We start from the raw sequence: 25355 nt of genomic DNA, 5'->3' as shown, positions 1-25355 counted from the left end.
CAGCTCTGGAGCCCTCAGCACAAGAAGGACATGGAACTGTTGGAGCGAGTCCAAAGGAGGGCTACAAAAATGATCCGAGGGCTGGAGCACCTCTCCTATGAGGACAGGCTGAGAGAGTTGGGCTTGTTCAGCCTGGAGAAGAGAAGGCTGCGGGGAGACCTGATTGCAGCCTTTCAGTACTTAAAGGGAGCCTATAGGAAAGATGGGGACAATCTTTTTAGTAGAGACAGCAGTGACAGGACGAGGGGTAATGGTTTTAAACTAAAACAGGGTAGGTTTAGGCTGGATATAAGGAAGAAATTCTTTACAATGAGGGTGGTGAAACACTGGAACGGGTTGCCCAGAGAGGTAGTGGAGGCTCCATCCCTGGAAACATTCAAGACCAGGTTGGACAGGGCTCTGAGCAACCTGATCTAGTTAGCGGTGTCCCTGCTCGCTGCGGGGGGGTTGGGCTAGATGACCTCTAGGGGTCCCTTCCGACCCAAAACTTTCTATGATTCTATGATTCTAACTTCCCTGTCGGAATACAAGCCAAATCTGTGTGGTATAGAAAGGGAACAGTGTTGCTGCTGTTCCTGAATTCTCTCTGGAGACATGTTATTTCCAATCTGCCTCTCACTGGTGTAAGAGCTCCTAAGTAGGGGGAATATGTTTTCTCTTGTTAGGAGGTTTTGCTAGTTAGCTGTTGGACTAAGTGTGCATTGTCGGTGGAGGCTGTTTTACCTCAGGAGACTATGCCACATTCACCATTGAAAAGAGTTAATTTAATTTTTTTTTTTTTTCCTCTCTGGTTAACATCTAGAAAAATGGATGATGATGATGATGACATTCCCCAGCTTTCATCCCATACGTTGGCTGCCCTCCAGGAGTTCTATTTGGAACAGCAGCAGAAAGAGGGCATGAAGACCTCCCAAGGGTTTAATCAATATTCCGTTGGCTCAATAGAAGAAGACTGGGTAAGAAACTATAAACTCCAGTGTCTGAAGCACAGTTAGATGAGTAGCCTTTACCAGGTTTCTTTTGTGGATGGATAATGAAACCAAAAAGGGGAACACTCAAGACGTTCCTAGAGTAGCAAAATCAAACTACTCATGGACAGTAACACTGTAGGGATATTTGCTTTAATAGTAAATCTGGGTGTAGTTGTCTGTTCTGCATGTGCGTGGGGGGTACAAATGGAAATTACATGGAGAGGGAATAAAGCTACCCAGAGAAGCATCTGTCCCTTCTGGAAATATTAACTCCAGCCTGGCATGCAAAGGTAGTAGAGATTTTTCTCTGAGTTTGCAACAAACACAGTGTAACAAGATGAAGTGATCTTTCCTTTCACATCATATTCTTTCTGTGTTTTATTTCTCTGTTTTTGTGGATGGCTGTTTTGCTGCTTTTTTTTTCTTCTGGTAGACTGATTTTTTATTTCTCTCTGGGTTGGCTTTTTTCTTTTACTCTGCATTTTTCTGATCTCTTCTGATTCAGTACTTTTATCCTTTATTACTTTCTATACTGTCACTTTTCAAGTTCCTTTTTCCTCTTCTGGTAAAGTAACGCAATTTAAGAGCACATAAATATTCTGCATCTGCACACTGGATCTGAACTAATCTCATCGGTGATTTTGTGTTACTTGATTTTCCTGACACTACAGTAAATGGTTTGCAAACACACAGTGTAAGCTACCTGCTGCATGTCGCTGGACTGCAGAAGTAAAAAGACTGTCAGGAAAGTAGTCACTTTTCCAGTTTGTGAACTGGGAAGTTGCTATGGATTTTGGTCACCAGAACTAACTGTACATAGCACAGTCAGAAGATTTGATGTTGTTTGTAATTATGCATTATCTTTCTCAGCAACTGAGCCAGTTTTGGTACAGCGATGAAACTGCATCATGCCTGGCTAATGAAGCGGTTGTGGCAGCTGGAGAAGGTGGCAGGTAGGTTTTAATAATTATGTTGTAGATTTAACATGTCTTTTCTGTGAATATTTCATTTCTACTGTGTCGACAGAGCATGCAGTTTAATTCATTATTCACAGAATCACAGAATGGAAGGGGTTGGAAGGGACCTCTGTGGATCATCTGGTCCAACCCCCTTACCAAAGCAGGATCACCTAGAGCAGGCTGCACAGGACCTCGTCCAGGCAGGTCTTGAATATCTCCAGAGAAGGAGAATCCACAACCTCTCTGGGCAACCTGTTCCAGTGCTCTGTCACCCTCAGAGGGAAGAAGTTCTTCCTCATGGTCAGCTGGAACTCCACAGAATCACAGAATTACAGAATGGTAGGGGTTGGAAGGGACCTCTGTGGATCATCTAGTCCAACCCCCTGCCAAAGCTGGGTCGCCTACTGCAGGCTGCACAGGACCGCATCCAGGTGGGTTTTGAATATCTCCAGAGAAGGAGACTCCATAACCTCCCTGGGCAGCCTGTTCCAGTGCTCCGTCACCCTCAGAGGGAAGAAGTTCTTCCTCATGTTCAGATGGAACTTCCTGTGCTTCAGTTTGTGCCCGTTGCCCCTTGTCCTGTCACTGGGCACCACTGAAAAGAGTCCCCCGTCCTCTTGACACCCACCCTTGAGATATTTACAAGCATTTATAAAGTCCCCTCTCAGCCTTCTCTTCTTCAGGCTGAACAAGCCCAGCTCCCTCAGCCTTTCCTCATGGGACAGATGGTGCAGTCCCCTCATCATCCTCGTAGTACTCATTGTACTTCATCTTTGTTTAATTGAGATATCGCAGAAATGCTTTCCTATTATTTAATTAATAGTTCATAATGATCTTACCATTTAGCATTTCATTGAATGTTGTAGGCTCTGCCTTGTAAAAGTTTACTATGAATCTTTTTATTTTTTGAGAAATACAAAGCGCTCCAGAGCATATTAATGATTAGTAATTCTTTTCTCTGTTTTTATACAGTGTTTCTGTAGAACAAATGGGAAAACTTTGTTTTCTTCCTGTTTCTGTAAGGAGTCGTTTTCAATTTTAAGTTTTCAAGTATATTTCCTTGCTTTTCTGAAACAAGATTTTTTCTGTCATTAAGCAGCGTGTCGTTGTGCAGCACGGTGGTTGAACGGGTAATGGCAATACTTAAAACTCTGTTATTAAAGTATTTGTTGGAATGGAGGAATAATAGCTTACATTTTTGGGACTAACGTTTTAAGTGTTTTCCCAAAGGAGTCCTGAGGACTGCTGTAGGGGTTTTTTTGTTGTTGTTTTCCTTTTAAGTTAATATTCTAAATTATTGTCTCTTTTTCAGGATAGCATGTGTTAGTGCACCGAGTGTGTACCAGAAACTGAAAGAACAGGATCGTAAAGATTTTTCTGTGTATATACTGGAGTACGACAGAAGGTTTGCTGTATATGGAGAAGAATTTATCTTCTATGATTACAACCACCCTTTGAACTTACCTGAAAACCTCCTGCCACACAGTTTTGACATCGTAATAGCAGATCCACCCTATCTGTCTGAGGAATGTCTTCAAAAAACTGCAGAGACCATCAAATACTTAACAAAAGGAAAGATTCTGCTTTGCACAGGTATAATTAATAAAAGTATTAGGTCACCATTAAGCATCTTTTTCTCTCTCTCAAAAGACAAACTTACTGCATTGAGGAAAATACTAACTCAATAATACCGATTTATCATTAATTCAAGGAGGAATATGTATCCTAAGCTTTTTAATGGAATGCTTCAGTTAAACCTTTATTTTAAACTGAAGGCATGTGGGTTTTAATAGTTGAAGTCAGTTCTTTTTTCATACAGCATTACAAGTTTTACTAAATTTTTGAAGAATTGTAAGATCATCCTGCAAGGTTCCAGAAATATTTTTTTCTTGTAAAAGGGCGTCTCTCTATAATTGCAATGATTGAAATCTGGGTATGACAGACATAGGTGCAACTCATTGTTAATGTCTTATTCAATAACCTTATGATCCAAATTTGTGATTTTTTAAACATGTCAGTAGCTGCGGGATTTCAGCTGCCACATACTGCTTAGCATCTAAGGTGAGCTAAGTAGAAAGAATGACAAATAGGTTGGAATGGCCTTTGCTGAGTAAAGCGAGATGATTTTAACTAAGTCTTGAAGAGAAAAACAAAGTCAACTTTTCTTTGTTTTCATATTACCTGTCCTTACGGGCAAACATAGAAGTTGTAACATGAATGAATGTATGAGGGGATTGTGCCACTGTCATTCAAGTAAGGAGATCTTAGGCACTGAAATACAGCAGGAGGAATTAAAAACCAGTGATAAGAGCAGTGAAACTGGATAACTTGCCAACTGTACTTGCAGGTCCTTCTTTATGAAGATGCACTTGCTGGTTTTAAGAAGCAATTAATATCTGCCTTAGTCATGGTGTTTCTTAAACTGTAACCTTATTACAAAGACATCTGAAGACATCCAGGAAACTTCTGCAAAAAAAACAAAGGACAAAAAAAAAATACGTACAATTCAAGGGAAGCCAACCAAGCAGGCGAAATAAAGAAAAATTAGAATAATATATGTCAATAGAAAGCCTACTTTTTGTTTAATTGCACATGGCCGTCATGCACAAGGATGGTTCACAGAATTTTTTTCCCTGAAATGGATAGGGGGTCCTTCATGAGAAATACTGCTTGAGGAAGTGATTTCTCAGTGCGTAGCTTTAAGTATCGCACTGCAGTTTATTTAAGTGGAAGAGTATATCTAATCTGTTTGCATTTCCCACGGCTCCCTATTTTCTTTGGCATGTAGCAAGAATATTCAGTTCAAGTTTCTGTTTTCTATAAAAGGGGCACTGATCTTACCCTCTGCCTATTTTTATGAAACTTCTCGGACATTCATTTCCTTGTGGCATCTCCCATTCTTTCAGATTTATTTTAAATTTCCCAGTAGATTCAGTTGTTAAAGAAGGCTGACAGTGTAGCTGCTTTAAGCCTTGCTTCCTTAAAAAGCAGGCTCTATCTATATGCATTTGGAAGGAGCTATTAAAAAAGCCCAAACATTCTGTTACTGTTTTTCTCATCGAATACCAATTATTTTTGCTGTAGGTGCCATCATGGAGGAACAAGCAGCACAGCATCTTGGTGTGAAGATATGCAAGTTTATTCCAAAACACTCACGAAATTTAGCCAATGAGTTTCGATGTTACGTGAACTATGCTTCTGGACTGGACTGATTCTCAGAAGATCTACAACTTCTTCAGTCAAGCTCCTTTCCAGTTTTTATCAGTGACTCCACATTTCTCAATGCTGAAAGATTCAGCTCCAAGTACTGTTTTTTGGGCTAGCTTTAATCAACATGGTGCGATAGCCTCTCTCTTTTAAATGTGTAAACATTTGCAGTTACAGTGTTTTGTATCTCACCTATTAGGTAAATGGGGACCAAACAAAGCAGGTGCTGGATAATGGGGACTTCCCTGTTAGAGTTTCATTCTAACTGGTAGTTTTTAACACTCAAGGACTCTTCAGTGACCTCTCTGAAGTGATTTTAGCTGGTTGGCTTATAACAACACATAGGTGCTGGCCTCACAGACATCTGAATCGTCATTGCATCAGAGCTGATGGGTGAAAGAGCATGAATAGCGGTCTCCTTTCAATCTTGAGAGATGCTCCCTTCGTAAAAGTATTGAGAGATGTTTGTTCTGAACGCGTCACGTGTTTTCAGATTCATTATCTGGCAGGCTGATGTTTTTATAAAGAATAACTAGAAGAGAAAATAGGTCTCCTTCTGGGGAGGCCTCTCCAGTTGCTTTTAATAATAATCAGAGCTACCTACCAGTTGCCAAGTAAGATAAGACCTACTATCCGTTACTGTTGCCAGATTGGCTTTTAAAAACTTGTGGATCTTGTTTCACCTTTTCTCTAAAGCCTTATCACAAACCCAGACTTTCTTTTTGTAAAGATAAGATCTGTGTTGTCATCACTTACCACCGTATAAACTTGTGTGTGTATGTATGTGTGCTGTACTACAGAAAAAGAAATGTAAGTTGTTAAACGTCTCTTTGCAGAAGTACGGTGCATTTATTTTACAAAGTTTGTGTGTTTGCATACCAGAAAGTCATGAGCTTTTAAAAACCCACAAATCTAGGCTGTTCTATTTACTAGTTAAGCTAATCTCCAGAGGTGGTATAAACCTGATGGCTCCTTGAAAAAAGCACAGTAAGGATTTCCCCATTAGAGAGAGCTTTACTTTCATTAAGAATTCTACACGTTAGTCAGGGCAAATCACCTGGAATACGAAGTAGTTACTAAACAAAAATGCAACACATCAGCCAGTCCTTGCATTGGTGCTTCAGACTGTGTTCATGCGTTCTCACTGTGAGTTACTCTTACTGTTGTTTATGAGATACTTCTGTAGTAACGTGACCCATACGTGTTAGTCCCTTAAATCTTGAATCATAACGGAGCTGATTACATATCATGCCTGCTTCTTAGCAGATTTCAGTGTCAAGCTAAAGATGATTTACAGGTATGTCAAGTTTGTAGTTAGAAGAACAGTCCTTTTTTCCCAGCTGCCCAGTTCTGTGTTTGCCTCCTGTTCCACAGACAGCAGCAGAGCAGTAGAATAGAAGCATCTTAGAAACTGTTGAATCTTGCAAGGCCACTGAGGTATAGCATAATGTATTGATAAACTCCCACTGTTTCTAATAGGCAAATGTTAAATTTTATATACAAGGTTTGGGCTCTGTGTCAATCAATTTCAATCAAAATAGATGATACATTAGAAAACTTTTGCTTTGGGATGGTAGAGATTTTTGGTAACTGGGAATTTCTAAAGCCAGTTTTGTCTAACCTTTTGACTACACTGCTAATGTATTTTGGGTGAAAGCTGGTTCATGAATTCCAAGGCACTCAACAGTTTTGTGAGCTATAAATATACTATACAAAACATAAATACTTGTCATATTGCCATATTTATATACTGGGATTGTGTAAAAGGTTAATGGAAATGCTGCATCGACATAATGAAGCACCTAAAATGAAGTATTAAGAAGTTTATTTTGCGGTGAGGATAAAGTTATTTAAGCTTGTGAGACACGACTTTTAATAAGGTAGAAATAATACTCATGTTTCTGTGCATTTCTGCTGTTTGGATGCAGATTTTCACATCTGGTGGAGTAAACAAATGAGCAGGAATAACATAGCTGGAATATAATCCTCTCTCAACGCTCAGAGAATCGTGCTTCCTGAGCTGCACACAACACTGGTTCATAAATACCCGTCCAAGCCACTCTCTTCCCCATTTTCCAAGAGATCTGTTCACTTCCTAAATCTTTTCCCTCCTCACATTTTACAATGGAATCACAGAATAGAATCAGAATGCTTTGGGTTGAAAGGGACCTTCAGAGGTCATCTAGTCCAACCCCCCTGCAGTGAGCAGGGACATCTCCAACTAGACCAGGTTGCTCAGAGCCCCATCCAACCTGGCCTTGAATGTTTCCAGGGATGGGTGTCCTGGGTTTGGTTAAAATGGAACCAATTCTCTTTTAGTGAATCTTCCTTACAGCTAAGTTCTTCTAAGTAACTGCATCTACCACCTCTCTGGGCAACCTTTGCCAGTGTCTCACCCCTCTCATTGTAAAAAATGTCTTCCTTATATCCAGTCTAAATTTACTCTCTTTTGGTTTAAAACCATTACCCCTTGTCCTATCACAACAGGCCCTGCTAAAAAGTTGGCCCCAATCTTTCTTACAAGCCCCCTTCAGGTACTGGAAGGCTCCATTAAGGTCTCCCCGGAGCCTTCTCTTCTCCAGGCTGAACAGCCCCAACTCTCTCAGCCTTTCCTTGTAGCAGAGGTGCTCCAGCCCTCAGATCATTTTTGTGGCCTCCTCTGGACCCGCTCCAACAGGTCCATGTCCTTCTTGTGCTGGGGGCTCCAGAGCTGGACACAGGACTCAGGTATCACCAGAGCAGAGCAGAGGGGCAGAATCACCTCCCTTGACCTGCTGGCCACGCTTCTCTTGATGGAACTCAGGATACAGTTGGCTGCCTGGGCTGTGAGCACACATTGCTGGGTCATGTTGAGCTTCTCGTCAACCAACATCCCCAAGTCCTTCTCTTCAGGGCTGCTCTCAATCCATTATCTGCCCAGCTTGTACTTGTGCTTGGGATTGCCCCAACCCAGGTGCAGGACCTTGCCCTTGGCCTTGTTGAACCTCATGAGGTTCACATGGGCCTACTTCTCAAGCTTGTCCAGGTCCCTCTGGATGGCATTCTGTCCCTCAGGCGTGTTGACTGCACCGCTCAGCTTGGTGTCATCTGCATCGTTCTGTCACTGATGAAGATATTAAGCAGTACTGGTCCCAATATGGAGCCCTGCGGGACACCACTTGTCACCAATCTCCATCTGGAGATCCACCTCTTACGTCTGCTGCTTGCTCCCCTCTCTCCTCCCCATACAGTGTTCCTGAGTTTCATGACACCAGTTTTCTTTCTCTTTCACACGCCTTGGTTTCTATCAGACTGGTAATAGGTATTGTTAAAATGAGAACAGAGCAGCGGAGGAAGAGCTCGCAGGGAGCATGGGGACCGTGCTCTCCTGACAGTCTCTGTGAGCCCACAGCCAGTGCAGTTTTGCCTTGCAAACCAGAAGCCACCCTTGCTGCTGAGCCCAGTACAGTGAGAACCTTCGCCCCCTCCCGAAAATGACTGTCCACAGGTGACTTACAGCTGGGTTTAGCTGTTTTCCTGGAGGCTACACCATTACTTTTTATGTGGCCAGTTTCAAAATGAAGCAAGCCAGAATGTTAAATGCATAGGTACTGGCACAAATCTATACTGCACAATTGTAAACTGGTTTATATTTATTACCTCAGTATCTTGCACACCAAGCAGATGGAGACAATGAAGTAACTCTTGAAACTTTAACTGTATAGAGGCTTCAAGTGGGACAGGTATGATTGCCAGAAGCGATGTTATTCTCCCGTCCCCGTCCCCCCCCCCATTAGAACGTGCTGTTCAGATACAAGCTGCACCTATGTTGCTGCTTTGCTATTAATTTCTTCAGTTGTCTGCTTCATTTTGTTGCTGGGCTCCCTAGCTCAGAATTAAAAAACAACTTCACTAACTTCGTCAGAGACCTTTCTTAAAAAAAAAAAGTACACCATTCAGCTGTACCAAGAAATTCAGTTCACCAAGAAAGTAACCGCTGCTTCTCATATGGGTCAGCTGGCTGTGAAAAGAGGCACTGTGAGGACGCATGATTATGAAAATGAGGGGACATGTAAATAAATCTGCGTGGATGCACTCAACAGAGCAGCCCGTTGTCCACCAGCTTCTCTCCTAAAAGCCTGGTGAGCACAGGCAGCCGCCCAAGCAGAGCTTGACTAGTGGCATTCACAGCCTTCAGCAATGATAGGTGACAAACTGGTTTTGCCATACTTGTTTCCAAGGAAGTAGCTGCCTATCTGAGGTAGCCTCAGTGGCAAAAATTCATAGTGAATTGTACTTTGTGCGGTCGCAGTAACTTTAAGAAACATTATGTGGCAGTAAAATCTCTCTTTTTCTGTAATAGGCTTATGAAAAAATTCATTGTCAAATAGTGATTGGCTGGCTTTGTCGTGGAGGTCTCACAGATGGACGCTCTACTGGAACAGAGTGTGGTGAAGTGTCGTCACCACGCTACTCTGCCAGTGGCATCTACAGCTGCAGAGCCCTGTGTGCTACAGCCTCTCGGCTGCAGTAACAGGCCCTGTGCAGCAGCAGGACGTCGCAGTGCCCGGCTGTCCACAGGAGTGGGACACGGCAGAGGAAACCTGAGGTGTTGTGCGCAGGCTGATGGCTGTAGGTGGAAGGGAACATACTGCAGCTGCCTGCACCTCACCCCAGGTGACAGATGAAACATTTCTAGCAGTGCTGTTGCAGGCAGCCCAAGGTACTGCTTCCACTCGGATCTAGTCTGCGCTTCCCCTTGAAAATGGTGCTGCTCTCAGCTTGGTGTTGCACAGTGAGCCTGTCTGTACGACACAACAGCCGTCACCCCTCCGCCCACGCCCCTCTGTACCAGAGCAAGTGGGAAAGCTCTCTTCTTTTCTTGTCACTCTCCCCCAGTTACCTGTGCGACGCAGCTCCAGCGCCGTGCAGTGAGGTGGGGAACGGGGTGGCTGGGTTCAGGCTGCAGAAGCCCCTCGACAGCTGGTGTCAGGGCTGTGCTGCCGCTCCGGTCTCATCGTGGCCTGAGCCTCCCTAGATGGGAGACCAGCAAAAACCAAGCGATAGCTCGTGCCACTACTCAGCAAGACACACAGGATTGGGCAGCTCTCCCTCATGTGCCCTAGTCCTGGTGGTTATTCCAGTAGCTGTTCCCTAATCCCAGCGAGATTAACGGGTGTTTATACTTTCTGAGCATTTACTTTTCCTGTTTGCCCTTGCTGCCTTCATGTTCATGTTCCCCCATGCGATTTCAGGTTTGCTTGCAGCTGTAGACCTCCGCCTTTCAGACAAACGCCTTCATGTAAGGACTGGCTAGTAAACCAAAACTCGCATCTTAGGCTTTCCTCAGCCTTCCTGAATGATGTGAATTTTCCAACCTATCTTAAGTGATACCACAGAGAAGAAAATAATCTCTTTACCAAGGATATTGTTCTGTGTTTTGTGGCTCCTAATGTATTCCAGGGACAACCTCACTGAAGGAAAAGATTTTCCTGGCACAACAAAAATTTTCTCGAATCAGCTGCAGCTGCCAGATAATTTCAGCTTTGAATTGTTTGCATTTATTGGGCCTGGAGTTGGTTCAATGAGGCATTTCATGTCTGCCTTGTGTCAACAGTTTGTGAGCCTTGAAGCAACTCCAGTGAACCCCCCTCCCCTCATGCAAATTAAAGGCAAGGCTGCAGCAGCTGTAACCAGAGGACTAGAAGCTGGAAAATGTCACACCACAGCTGAAGTGAAACTGATATAAATCCATGATGTGATGATCTCTTTAAAAAAAAAAAAAAAATTCAAACAAATGCAAACTACATTTAATACTCAGCCTTTTCCACATGAGTAATGTGGAGGGGGTTTATATGCGGAAGGATATTTTGAAGGTTAGCAAATGTTTGTGTAGCTAATAGTTCTTGATGTTAAGTATTAACAAACAGTTGTTCACTAACAAATTATTATCAAACAGTTGCTCACACTAAAGCATAAACAGAGCTTTAAAGAGACACCTAATGGAAAGCTGTATCGGGAAGCAAACTGGCTCCGCTAAAAAGTCTGCCTCAGAAGAGGCTGAGGAATAAAACAGGAAAATGGGCTTCTGAGTAAGATAACACGAGGTTGCCTGTAACCATAGGAAGCTTTCTGCACTTGTTGCAGTATGATGAGAAGGAGGTCGTCAGCGTACATAATCTATTGATCCCCTGAGGTTTTGCAGTTCTCTAACACTTTCCTTTCAGTCATCCAATTCCTGAAGCTATATGAAGCTAAAGCATCTGCTTTTCTGGACTGGCGAAACCCACTGTGTTCCATTTACCTGATCTTAGCCTGCGACTCCCAGCAATTCCCAGAACATGCTCTAGTTACTTGAAAACCTCAAACTGACTCCATAATTTATGCCTGCAAGACAAGAGAGTTGCAACAGAAAGTGACTTTTTTTTTTCCCTCCACATGATGCAAATAAATCCATGTGCTCCAGTAACTGATTTGTTGCAGACAAATTTGTAGAACAAAAGTGCGTGGGCGGAGAGCTGAGTTTCGCTGAAGGGCAGTGTTTCACCAGAGCTTTAGCTGGTAGCCCTTCCAGGTATTTGCTAAATGTTAAGGCTGTGTGGTTTGGGATTTTTTATTGTTGTTGTTGCAGTTTTTTACTGCCTGTTACTGGGAAGACTTTACTTTCTATGCTGTGGGGTACGAAGGTCCAACTTCACCCTGCCTGAAGTGTGTGTGTGGAGAAAAAACCCCCACAATTTATTACTGAAACTGCCAGTGGTTAGACTGCTGAAGCATTATCTAATGCAGTGTTTCTCCAGTTTTGTGGGTCTGCTTCCCTTTTGAGCCCCCCTGTTTTCAACTACCATTCCCCTCTTCTCAGAGGGTCAGAAGTTCTTCCATCTGAGGAGGAAGGAAAACTGGATGTAATTGCTGCAAGTATTTGCAGTCTCCAGGGAACAGGTAACTACCTTTAATTGCTGGCAGCAGCTATGCAATTAGCTGTTCTCTGAGCAGTATAAACACTTTATGACCTTCTTTGAACCCTCCTTTGAGAATTCCCTTGAGATAGAAGCATCACAATTTGAAGAAACACAGATCTGAAGACAAGTGGAACTGTGAAAAAGCATCTGCACAAGAAACACGGTTATAAACTTCAATCTGACATTGTGATGGGAATCTTTTATTGATTTCTGGAGTTCCTGAAGTCGTTTTAGGCTTTGTAAGAAGCTATACAGATTGAACTACAAAAATACCACTATACTAGACTGAGTCATAAGACCACAGTCAATAATTATGCACCAAGACAAGGAGCTGTCATATGATTTTCATTCTCCATTTAACTTGTTAATTCTGTTTGGCTCATAGTCTTTCCATTCTTCATCCAACGACACTCCAAAGAAGTGTGTGTTTGTGTAGCACAGGGACTTCTTCCACTACGAATTAAGCCCAGTTTTGAGATTCTTGATGTAGCAAATACATTGCTGTATATGGTGTTTATTCTTTTTTTATAATGACATTGCAGTCATGATTCTTCTACTGTAAAAGATATTCTCTGCTGTGCATTCAGAGATTTATCAGCTTTGGTGATTGTGGCCCTCTGAGGAGCTACGTTTGTGCAAGGCATGCCTGGTTATTCCTGATTATCTTTCTCTAGACTGAGTTAACCTTCAGTCCCTTGCTCTGGAAATGCGCGTTTTTGTGTATTTAGGGTTGGCTTGCCATCAAGTTCCTGTAAGCTGCAAAGATGGAAGACAGCTCTTCCGCAGGCTAGCTAATATTTTGCAGGTGATTGTCTGTTAGGTGTAGCATAATGAACAAATTGTATAAATCAGTTGGATTCAACAAGTTTGGATTGGCTGGGACTCACCTCAGTGAGCTCTGTAGCATCTAGAAGTTAAGATTTAGGCTGTTTACTCAGCTGCAGTGTACCTGAGATGAAGCCTACCCTTCGTACTTCATTTTTTAATGGGGAATCTCCTCTCCTAACATAGAAAAGATTTTGTCCTTTTAACTGTACAGAACACAGTTTTGTCACAAGGAATATTTAAGCAGTTAGTGATGAATGAAATCTAATAAAAAATTGTTGGGACCCAAATGTGTTTTTTCTAATTGGTATTTTCTGTGCGCCCACTGCAGTTTTACAATATTCTAGCACGCTTTTTCCCAACACTCTTGTACCTTTAGCAATTTGGCAAGTTTAAAAATACTAAACTCATAGAATATTGTTTCATGAATGACTCAAACTCAGCAAAGGTTTCCTTGCAGTAGTGTATAAATAGCCAAAGATCTAACAGCCAAGAACACTGCTTGGAGTTGAGATATGCAATATAAAGGAAGGCTCTCCTAGCCTAAGAAATTATCCTTTTAACTGCTGATTTGGCACATATATGGCAGCTATGTGATTTTTATATAAGAGTATTTAAAAGTAGAGTATAAGAGACTCCTTAAAAATATCTACAACCAGTAGTCTGTTATAGTAATAGCTAGCATGTCTTACAGTTGCATCACCTTCTAAAATTTAGTATGAATAAGCAAGAATAAAATGTTCTGCTCTAAGGAAAAGAAAAAAAAAAGCTACATTGAAATTTGCAACAAATACTTACATGAACTAAAGAAGTTCTTAATATGAATTGTCATCTCTAATAATCTGAGCGACCAGACCAAACTTTCCATTTTATAACCGAAATAGCTGTAAGTAGAACAAGAGGGTAAGTCGATGTGTTTGGTGCTGTGGTAAAAACGATGATGTGAAACCAACACTGTAACACAGCTCCTTATACATTCTTCATTCTGATGATGGCTTGTTCTGGCTTACCAGTAACTTCATTTCTTGCTTATCTATGCTCGAATTTACGCTTTCAGCCTCTTTTTCTTGCTCAGGTACACAAGTGCAGCCCACTGGGATAGTGACATAATCTTCTGTGTAGACATAACGGCCCCCAGCACATGACGACGTGCGACGGAGGATGACTGTTGGCATGTACACAGGGGTGCTGCGGAAGTGAAAATTCTCCTCGCCAAAGATCCCCATGAGGCAGCCTTTGCACAGACAGTACGCTTCAGGAATGTATTTAGGATATCTTGTGGGGTCATATGAAATTCTGTAGGGAAGCAAATAATAAAGATTAATTAGTATCTGTAAAAATAGATATATTAATCTGGAAAACATTATTATAATGTGACCTGACTGTAAGCATTTATAGAGTGTTTTTGTTTTCTTTGCCAGCTAAAATAGCTGTAGCTGTTCTGTCTGGCTTCTTATTTGTAATGTGTAAAGAAAAAAACATGAACAACTTACAGAACTGATCAGGTCCTACAGTGCACGCTGAAGTATGAAGTGACTGGCTTTCTAAAATGTGAGATTCAGGGGTTTAAGCAGAATAAGTTTTGCATTTTGGACTGAATGGGTAAACGGAGCATTAAAAATGACATTGAACATTTCCAAACTTTTCATCTGTCTTGAGTTCTTCAAACATTGGTACAAGTACTTGTTAACATTATTAGTGTTGATGATATGACATGATGTTTTAAAATTTTGTAATTTAAATAGAATTAAATTGTACTACTATCTCTGCAATAGTTTTTGCTCCCTAGTATACTTGGAGTTATAAAGGTGCCTTCCTCTTGAAAGCAGAACTCTGTATTTCTTTCTCTAATTCACCTCCACTGTCTCTTCCTCTGACCAGACAAAAGTAATATTTGCATGCCCACACTGAGATAAACTGCAAAGTTAGTGTTTTTTCTGCCCTCTCCTGCTACATTTTGAAGTAAAGCATTGCCCTAAAGCTTCAGGAGTACAGCCTCCTATGGTCTGTTGTCTTACAATTTGTTTGACCCTTTCTTTTTGTTTATTAATGCCCTGTCTCTAGAAATTCCTGATTAGCAGGAGCTGAAAAGCTTGTAACCTAAGTACAGCTTGGACTGACAAAGTCCAAGCTCCAACATTCCTCTCTGGATGTTGTTGGACGCGGAAACAAAGATGTGATACTGTGGTCTAAAGTCATGCAGATGCTGGCTGACCTGTAGCCATTGTTTTTAGCAAAGAAAGTAAAAACTGATGAAGTTTGCTTGTTTTTTGAAATAAAACACTAAGTACACAATGGAGTACGTGTACTGGAGTATGTAGCCATGCTGCTGATCATGGCAGTGATGTATTTGTTGCTTTTTCTTAACCCACTTTTCCTGCTTATTCTGGAAGTAATTGCTGGGCATGCTGTAACTTATACATGATTACAACTGTGTGCCATTATTCTAGAAAAGATGTTTCCACCTCCAGAAAAAGAGAACTTTTTAGTATGTTTAACTCCTATGCCAGCTGCCCTCTTTGTACCTGTAAGCTTTTTCCGGATCACCTTCTTCTCTCACACAGTTACAGAACTAGCCCTGCCCCAGCAGCGGCTGCACTGTCCAGCTGGAGAGGCATGACGGCTCGCTTCCGCTGGAAAAGCCAGTGTTCAGCCCAGGAGCACCGCCAGCCGCCCTGCGGTGCTCCTCCTGCAGAGCACGTCCCTGCTTTGGGAGGATGCTGACCCCCAGCATGCCATCAGAAGCCCTTACCTGCCTGTCAGCTGACAGAAACCCCTTCTCTGCTCTTTCCCCCTGCTCCTCCTTCCACACAGGAGACGGTCAGACCTACACACGGTGCGCAGCAGAAATCTCCTCCAGGCTCTTACTGGCATGCAGAGGGCAGGAAGACACGTTGGGAGGTCACCTAGTCCAAATGTCTCCATCAGGCAAACTTGGATGTATTTGCCCATGTTTGTCCAGCCTGTTCTTAAAAACCTCCAGAGGAGATCTCCAGCCTGCCCAGAGGCTCTGTTGCGGTATTTCACCGCCTCTTCGTTTGTTAAGATTTCCTAAGGGTGAAGCAGAGCATTTTTTTCTTGCAAACTAAATCAACAACTTCCCATGTTTGGATGGGAAATTACAGCAGCTGGGGCTAAAAAAACTGCACAGCAGTCAAAGATTTTATGTGGGGCAGAATGTTCAAGCCTGTAATGTTCACTGTGATGTGAAGCGCTGCAAAAACGGTAAAAATTCTTGCACTGGGTTTTAAGCTATCCTCTGCTTGGGATCAGGATGGGACTACCACAGTAGACGAAGTGGGGCAACTACATAAGAAAACTGAATAAATTAATTAATTTGGCTGAATAGCAGAACTCAGAGGGTTGTCATCAGCGGCGCTGAGTCTAGTTGGAGGCTGGTAACAAGTGGTGTCCCCCAGGGGTCAGTACTGGGCCCAGTCTTGTTTAACTTCTTCATCAACGACTTGGATGAAGAGTTAGAATGTACCCTCAGCAAGTTTGCTGATGACACCAAACTGGGAGGTGTGGTAGATACACCAGAAGGCTGTGCTGCCATTCAACGTGACCTGGATAGGCTGGAAAGCTGGGCAGAGAGGAACCTGATGAGGTTCAACAAAGCCAAATGCAGGGTCCTGCACCTGGGGAGGAACAACCTCATGCACCAGTACAGGCTTGGGGCTGACCTGCTGGAGAGCAGCTCTGCGGAGAGGGACCTGGGTGTCCTGGTGGACGACAGGTTAACCATGAGCCAGCAGTGTGCCCTGGCTGCCAAGAAAGCCAATGGGATCCTGGGGTTCATCAAGAAGAGTGTGGCCAGCAGGACGAGGGAGGTTCTCCTTCCCCTCTACACTGCCCTGGTGAGGCCTCATCTAGAGTACTGTGTCCAGTTCTGGGCTCCCCAGTTCAAGAAAGATGAAGAGCTACTGGAGAGAGTCCAGCGGAGGGCTACGAGGATGGTGAGGGGACTGGAGCATCTCCCCTACGAGGAGAGGTTGAGGGAACTGGGCTTGTTCAGCCTGAAGAAGAGAAGGCTGCGAGGGGACCTAATAAATGCTTATAAATATCTGAAAGGTGGGTGTCAGGAGGATGGGGCCAAGCTCTTTTCAGTGGTGCCCAGTGACAGGACAAGGGGCAATGGGCACAAACTGAGGCACAGGAAGTTCCGTCTGAACATGAGGAAGAACTTCTTCCCTCTGAGGGTGACGGAGCCCTGGAACAGGCTGCCTAGGGAGGGAGGTTGTGGAGTCTCCTTCTGTGGAGATATTCAAGACCCGCCTGGACAAGGTGCAGTGCAGCCTGCTGTAGGTGACCCTGCTTCGGCAGGGGGGTTGGACTAGATGACCCACAGAGGTCCCTTCCAACCCCTACTATTCTGTGATTCTGTGATTCTGTGATTCTGTCATCAATGTAATTATTTATGGAATGATACAAACTGAGTATACAATGCCCCCCTTCCCACAGCAGTTTTCAAAATAACCAATTTTGAAAAACACAATGGACTAATGTGATTCCTAAATTGTGTGCCTTGGGTATCAAAGCATTAGCCTTTTATCTGTTCAGGTGTTCTCTGAGATGAGCAGAGGTTTCAGCCGTGGAAAAGGCAGCATAAGTCTGCCTTGAGCTGTGATTACGCACTCAATTCTAGTCAACAAAATCTGCGCTTGCCAAGACAGGCAGCCTGGCTCTCCCTCCTGCCTCCGCCCCTGGGTTGATGCTAACGTTCTTCTGGTCACAGGACAGATCGGGGAATTCATCCAACTGAGTAGTAACCTCGTCAAAAGCTGGATCTTGGTCCTTCAGCTCTCTTGCCACATATACACAGAGCCCTACATAAACAAGGAATCGTGAACAAGCAGCTGTAGATGGGAGCAGAAGGGAGCTGCCCTTTTCAGGAGAAGCAACACCAGTTTATCAGGTTAAAACAAATTGGGAATCACAGCTTTAGCCAAACACAAACTTGATTATTCTGTCATCGAAGAAAAGAGACTTTGTGTTTTTTTTGCAATAGCCATATAATCTGGTTCTTTATCTTTTTAAGGAATTTGTTTTCCTCACAGAAAAACCTGAGCAGTTCTGTCACAGCCAGACACCTGCGATGTCGCAGATATTTTTTGCAAAGCTTCTCTGTCCCATTTATACTTGCTTACTTTCCCCAGGAAATACCTTCATGTTACAGGATCTCACACCCATGTGAAATAAAATGTCTGGTAGCAGAAGGGAAGAAAGTGGAACACAGGCTTTTCTCCCATGATACATTCCCATTTCAAACTCAAGTGTGAGTATTTTCAGTGGTGGATTGTTAAACACAACATATGTCAAGTCATCGGTACTTCCTCTACTGTATTATCTCTAGCACCTGGTTTATGATGTTACTGGAAGGTATGAACATGCTTCTGAATGCAAACGTAAGAGTTTTCACTAATAACAAGAGAACACTGTCACTGGAACTGTGGTCTACAACAAGCTTCCCCTCCAAACTCACAGGTGCCAAAAGTCAGGAATAAATAAGGGAGGTTTTGGAAGGATGGTGCGGTTTTCTGCCTTATGTAGAAAAATCTCTCATATTGCTATGTTTGCTGTAGATACCTCTACTCCATCATGTGAGGATTGGAAGGAATCAGAGAGGATCCAAACCCAAAGATGAATCCAAAATCTAGATGTGGTTTTGCATCCAGACCAGAACTTCAAGGCTTACGACTCTAAGTAATGCCTCCTGAAATGAAACGCTGCACTCAAATGTCACTCAACTTTGGAGGCGCATCCAAGGTTCTGCATCTTCAGCTCAAACGTGCTAAGAAAGGCAGTATAACTGAAGACTCATTTTCATCCTTCTAGACAACCCAGCCTGATGTGGGTCTGAACTGCTGCCAAACACCAGTACCTAGCTATATAAAGGCAGCTGTGTGACCCGCTTCCTCCGTTTTTATGTGCTGAACGTGATCACTCTGCGCATGTAATGACCACCGCCTCAGCTGCTGTCGTTTGATGCATGTCCATTACTCTAAGCACTACCAAGTCATGTTTTTATGTCTTCTCCTCGAACAGGGCAAACATGTTTGGTCAAGTTAATTAATTAACCTGATAAAACACACATGCCCAGTTCCCACTGACTCCTTCCTGTTCAGCACTGAAAGATGCACCTTACTGGGGTGGACATAACAGAAGCAGCTGGGAAGACTGGTGGAGAACCAGAGAAGTGCAGCTTCCCACTGGCACCCAAGGGTCCCCTGCATCCTGTGTCATCTGCTGTGGCCACTGCTGTGAACTACACAGCCCAGGGTGGCCCTTGTCCCGTGAACTCCGGTTACTGGTGCGCAGGCTAACTCTGCCTAGCCAGCACTCTTGGTTTACAAATGACAGGAGCAAGGAGCTATGCCGGGCTGTGGTGTTCTGATCTGCTGGAACAAGAAGCCGGTTTGTACTCAACTGAACTGCTAATGAAGTGTGACTAGTTCCAGGCTGCTTTTCCTCACAACCCTACGAGTGCTCTGAGAGCTCCCAGTGAAAAACAAACTTCCTGCCGTTTATGTACTAAGCCTGGAAATTCAAGAGAAAAGTTTCTGTCGGGAGTAAAACTCTTGCAAAGACTTCACCCATCTTGTCCTGTACTGCTACTTTCGTATATAGTATTTTTAATAATATTATCACTTTATAGTTTCCAAGTTTTTTTATATCCCATTATAGTTTCCAAGCTTCTAAATCCAGTGGGTCACATGCTGTGCTGGGTCAGGCAAATAGAGCTGACTCTTCAGAAAATCACTGCTAGCAGTAGGCTAACAGCTGGATGTTATCAGAAGTCTAATAAGCAGATCATCATCCTTCTACTTTGCACTCTGAAATACTTATGGGATTAGGAGTTAACAACTTTTTTCCCCTCTTGGCAAGACATTTATTTCTCTATAGCAGGTGTTCTTTTGTTCTCATTTATGCTTCGGTTGTTTTATATACAGGTAGTAAGTACAGTGCTTGCATAAAATAGCCTAGTGCTAACAGCGATTTGCTGAAGAGTTGTACAAGCATGTACTCAAATAAAAAGGATGGCAGTTCTGCTTCCCCTTGTGTTTTTTCCCTGGGCTGCATCTTTGGGGTATGCACACTGTGACACATGATAATGTTAGATCCTGGAAAATGTCTTGGACAAGGTTCTTGAAAATCACTGAGGTATTATTTAGAGGAAAGCCCTCTTCTATGACTTCTTTCAAAAGCACTGCAGACAAGCTTGGCTTTTACCAGTAAAAAAAAAAAAAAGACTTGCCTGTATTATTTTTATTAAGATTTTATATAGATGAGCACTAAACCATGGATGCTTATAAACTGAAACTGGTTTTTGAAAAGCAGAAAAAACAAGCTGGGCAATGTTTGAGAGAGTGACCAGCTAACATGGGATTTCATGATCAGATCAACACTGATAATAAAAGTTAAAAATAGTAAGTAAGATAAAAAAGTAAAAAAGATAAAAATCTCATAAGTAAATGACTCCTTAAAAAATGCAGGATTAGGCCCCAGAGACAGACAAAGAAGCCATGAGGTTTGGAAATCCAGTAACTGGAATGGCTTCTTAAATACACATACAGAATTTTTGCTAAATTCATGCAGAAGACTCTGAATATATTCCTACAAAGTTGCTATGAATGCTATTATAACCGTATGACAACAGAGAATAAAAATAGAGCTGATGTATACAGCTGATCAAGGAATGGCACCTGTGCTCTGTAGCACCTTGAATGGCATCACAAATCAACACGGCCTGTAAACATGCTGTTGACTTCAGTGGGATCAGATTTTTCAACAATTACTCTGAGCTTTATGACCAGACCCTGCAAATGTGTAGGCATGTGTTTAAAATTAATCCTTTTTATAATGGCTTGTGCCCATGAGCAACTTGCGTGTACATCTCTCGAGTTGAGCTTGCGTTGGTAAAGATGTACCATGCTTATGGCTTCTCTGAATTTTAGCCAGCAGCACCCACTCTGTGCTGTTGGCAGGGATCCGTCGGTGGTAAGACCATCCATATAACTAATTCTTGTGAAGCAACTGTGAACCATAGCAACAGCCAAGAACCACGGCCCTTGCCAGTACCTCTTTGTACAAGCAAGCTTTCTGGATTTCATCGACTGTCCATGTAATACTATTAAAGAGGACAAGCAGCTCCTGGATAGATGTCACAAATTGGTACAGTCAGCTTTATGATTTCATTGCATAATGATTTCACAGCAGAGCTTCTGCCACTGGCTCTATTTTTTTAAAAAAATGGGTAACTCTTAGACCAACTTCCCAAAGTGCTGAACAAATCCAATATGCCCAGGATCTCACTCTACTCAGCTGACTTCAGGGAACTCTCCTGTCTCTTTATAGAAGACGATTTGTGTGATGAAACTTTGTGCTCTGAGTTCTATACTGATCTCCTGCGGCCATCAGGATGGAATTTCAGTATCATCAGGCAGATAAACTAACATTCTTCCTCTAATTTTTGCCTCTAATTTTGCAACTGTTGGTTGCTGCCAGCAGCAGGATTGTGGACTAGATGGATCTGTGGTGCAATCCATGTGCAACTCCTGTCTCTCCGGGTTGGAGCAAGCCAAAAATGATGTAAGTCTTGATTTTTGTATAACCAAATTAAAGACCAAGTAATAGAAAATAAATAGTAAGCACAGAACAAAGACAAGGAAAGAAGCCACACAAGGATTATCTGTACTTTGAGCCAATCAAGCCTAATTCTTCCACACTAAACAGAATGACAAACTTGGATGTATGGAATGCAGGAGGGTGAGTGTTATTCACAGAGCTCTAAGTAATACATTTGATTCTTTCTCGCAAATGCTGATAAGAAAAAATTTCAGTTGACTTGAACTGAATGGTCTTGTGAGCAGAATTACAAGAAGCAGTGTTAAACAGCTGGGAACAGGTGCCTAGGGAGATACGTAGGGGAGGGTAAGTAGAGCCAGACTTAATATCTTTATTATTAATGACCTGGAATAAGGAGTATCAACAGCATGTTAATGAAATCTGCAGATGGTAACAATGGGAACTGCTGCAACACCAGTGAAGACAGAGAAAAAGCGCGAGGTATCTCAGACATTAAAATGCAGGTCAAAAAGAGAAAAGACCCTTCGTGCACAGAGCAGAAATCAACTGAACTGTAACTCTTTAGGGGCAGAAGAGAAGTTGGGAGAGCAGGATGTCTGTGAGACACGGTGAAACGGGGCAGGAATCTTGACGCAAATTTCAAATAAATTGATGCTTTGAGGGGTGTCCTATCAGGGTGTACAAGAGGGGGCTGCCTACAGTGAATTCACTTCTGGGCATTCACTACTAGAACAACTTTGGTGATTCAAAGGCAGTTCAGCAGACAGCAACGAATCTTGGCAAGATGACTGAAGGGGAGCAACTCATGAGGAAAGATTGAAAGAACTAAATTTAAGTAGGCTTGTCAAGAAAGTTCTGTGTTACAGCAGAGAGCTGTATGCAGTTCTTCAGAGTAACACCTCTGCCATGGAGAAGAAATTGTTGGGATCATGTAAGTGGAATTGGTTAACCATTGACAAGGCATAATGCGCCAGTGTTTGGCATCTTGAAGTGAGAGTTGCGTGTCCTTTTAAAGATACACAGTAGCTCTGATGGGATTTGGGAGCTTACTTCCAGGGCAACCGGGTGAACATCACAGATCAGACCAGATCTTCATAATGCTTATATCTGGCTTCAAAATCTATTAAATAGCAGGTAGTAATAGCCAATCCTCATTACTGTTCATAATGAGCAATTTTATATTTTACACTTTCATTGCTCATCTTGCAAATGTCTGTTGCGGTCTCGTTGCACGCTAATGATAGTGTAAAAGTAAGATCAAGAAAAAAAGCTGTAAATAAGATTCTGCCTTTGACAGTGTAATACTTTTTTTTTCACTATGTTTTAAAACTTCTAGCTTGGAGATGTCATGAAGTTACCTGTATGTGAATGGTTAGTGGTCTGTTTGAAAACATTTTGGTGACAAGTACAGTGGATTTACAGTTTCTTAATAAACTTTTTGTAAGCTAGGCTGCAAATAGAAGCTCCTTCTTTGTTAAGAAATAAGCCTATACAGAGCTCCAACTGAAAATAAATACCTGCCCAGTGAGATGTGACCATGGAAGGCACTGTTTTCAGACCAGGACAACAATTTTTTGATAACACTAGTATCTGGCAAAAACAACATATCTGAGCCTAATGGTAGGTGTTCTGTTCATCAGACTTGCTTTCTGCACACTTAGGTAGCTTAAAAAATCCTCAGTCTGCTTACAGAAAATGTATAACTAAAAATACTATTTCTAAAAATACTTTGTTTATGAAAGGTTTATTGAGAACATAAACCATTTTTCCCTCAGTGGGATTACTTCTTAACCTACGAGCGGGCAAAAACCATGCCACAAAATAAATGTTTGTTGGAGATCTCTAACAAGGATATATTTAAGTTTGCTGAATACACAGTAACCGCATCAAGGTATGTACGAAGGATAATGCACAGAAAGTAGCAAGAAAGTCAGTTCCTTTTAAGTTTGTGCATGTTTTAGCTTCCTTTTGTCTGCGGTGTCGTTACTGAAAGCTGAAAACAGAGAACCCAATTCTGTCAGTCTTATTCAGACTAACCAAACTACCAAACTACCAGACGATTTTACAGCGAGAATGTGCTCACACGTTGGTTTTAGTGTTCTAGATCAGAGGTTTCCAAGCTTTTCCAGTGTTCCCTGCAGAAGTGCAGACCCTTGTTTTGTGTATTAACCAGCCTAACAACAGATTTACTTTACTTAGGTATTTTTGAGCCCCCTTAAAAATAGCCTGTTGGTCCCCGTTCCACCTCGGGGGAGAGGGGTTTGCAAAGTGTAGGCTGAAAACCCAGATGCAGAAAATCGCAGTACCCATCCCTTGCCGATGCTCCGACCACAACGCGGACAGCGAGGCCGTGGGAGCGCTTGCGGTGGGGCAGGTGGAGGTACAGCTCTGCTGGCACGTAACCAGAACACACAGCGCTCTGATGAGCGAACCAGCACAGGGTCTGCAGTCGCACCCCAGGGAGAGCGCCCGAGCCCCTCTGGGGATGCCATGGCATCACGAGGGTCTTTCTTGGTGACGGGGTCTTGTTGAGGGGCCTCTGAGTGACCTTCACCTGGGACAGTTTGCCAGAGGGACTTTCTGAGGGGTGGTCTGCGCTCCTGGCCGGGCGGGCGTGGGTGAGCCCCCTCTCACAGCTCACCCCACCTCGTTCATTTCTCCCCATGAGACGTATTCCCCACGCATGTTGTTTTCACCTATTTCCCCTCTGTCTGCCTACAGCGACGGGACAAGGGGCAATGGGCACAAACTGAGGCACAGGAAGTTCCGTCTGAACGAGGAAGAACTTCTTCCCTCTGAGGGAGATGGAGCGCTGGAATAGGCTGCCCAGGGAGGTTGTGGAGTCTCCTTCTCTGGAGATACTCAAGACCCGCCTGGACAAGGTCCTGCGCAGCCTGCTGTAGGTGACCCTGCTTCGGCAGGGGGGTTGGACTAGATGACCCACAGAGGTCCCTTCCAACCCCTACCATTCTGTGATTCTGTGACATTCAGACGCCTGCTCTGACACCCCTCGCCCCCCCCCCCTCCCCCGAGTCACCTGTAGGCCCACGGCGAGGCGCTGCGCAGGTTGACGGGGAGCCGGAACCTCTTGTCGGCGGGCGGCCGGCCCCCGGCGGGGCAGCTGGCGTTGTGCTGGCGGCCCGGCGGCTCGGGCTGCAGCGTGTGGTGGAAGGCGCTGAGCATCCCCGCCGCCAGCCGCCCGTACAGCTGCTCCAGCAGCTCCTCCGGCCGCTCGGCGCAGGTCCGGGTCCGCGCCGGCCGCCGGGGCGCCTTGGCGGCCTCCGGGCGGAGCGGGAGCAGCGCCCCGCACAGCAGCGCTGCGCACAGCAGCGCCGCCCGCACCTGCAACGACGCCGCCGTCAGCGGGGCCGGGGCCCGGCGCGTCGTCCGTGTCCCCCCCTCCCGCCGCCGCCGCCGTGCCCCGGGGCCGAGGCGCTCCCCCCCCACGCCCCAGGCCGTCCTGCCCCGGCCCGCAGCCCCTTACCCTGCCTGGCTGCATGGCGGTCGGGCTGCCGGAGGAAGCCGGGGAGAGCGGCGGGCTGCGGCGCCGCGCCGTGCCACTGGCTCTCTCGGCGGAGGAGCTGTTGGAAGAGTGCCCCGCTCCTCGCTGCATCTCCCCTGGCCTCGCATGCCAGGAGCGCTTCAGGCGCTCACTGAGAGGCGAGCGCTCGGCGCCGAGAGACCGACGGTCCCGCACTCCCGCATGGCCCCGCCATCCTGTCCCGCTGCCCCCGGCCGCGGGGACAGCCCCGCAGGCACGGCCGGGCTCGGTCTGCCGCCAGACGCTGCCCGGCTTCCCTCAGCCCGGCCACAGCAACCCCGCGGGGCGACCCGCCCGGCTCTCCCCTCAGACCTGGGAGAGTATC

The 25355-nt window shown here is 44.2% G+C and overlaps 2 protein-coding genes across 5 annotated transcripts in view; one reads left to right on the top strand and one right to left on the bottom strand.

Annotated features, from left to right (window-relative positions):
- The window catches only part of EEF1AKMT1 (EEF1A lysine methyltransferase 1), a 16059-nt gene extending 10095 nt beyond the window's left edge, over nt 1-5964 (top strand). For both annotated transcript variants that reach the window (XM_075418971.1, XM_075418962.1), the window contains 4 exons: nt 803-956; nt 1842-1924; nt 3243-3523; nt 5015-5964. In XM_075418971.1, coding sequence (XP_075275086.1) covers nt 803-956; nt 1842-1924; nt 3243-3523; nt 5015-5142 — 646 coding nt within the window. In that variant the 3' untranslated portion in view covers nt 5143-5964. The remainder of the gene's footprint in view (nt 1-802; nt 957-1841; nt 1925-3242; nt 3524-5014) is intronic.
- On the bottom strand, nt 3751-25355 carry IL17D (interleukin 17D). 3 transcript variants are annotated; one of them, XR_012763741.1, is made up of 4 exons: nt 24974-25355; nt 24527-24831; nt 13702-14199; nt 3751-4396 (listed from the first exon to the last, which is right to left on the bottom strand). XR_012763741.1 is itself a non-coding variant. In XM_075418984.1 (3 exons), the coding sequence occupies exons 1-3, from the start codon at nt 25100-25102 to the stop codon at nt 13884-13886; spliced, it is 750 nt and encodes a 249-aa protein (XP_075275099.1). In that variant the 5' UTR covers nt 25103-25355; the 3' UTR covers nt 12027-13883. The 3 variants fall into 3 exon arrangements, 1 of the variants encoding a protein (XP_075275099.1); XR_012763742.1 differs by lacking the exon at nt 3751-4396 and adding an exon at nt 9640-10150; XM_075418984.1 differs by lacking the exon at nt 3751-4396 and having other exon boundaries at nt 12027-14199.

Source organism: Opisthocomus hoazin, chromosome 1, assembly GCF_030867145.1.
Source record: "Opisthocomus hoazin isolate bOpiHoa1 chromosome 1, bOpiHoa1.hap1, whole genome shotgun sequence".
In the NCBI taxonomy this organism is placed as follows: Eukaryota; Metazoa; Chordata; class Aves; order Opisthocomiformes; family Opisthocomidae; genus Opisthocomus; species Opisthocomus hoazin.
The sequence above is the reverse complement of the archived record's forward strand: the minus strand, read 5'-3'. Positions and strand labels throughout refer to the sequence as shown.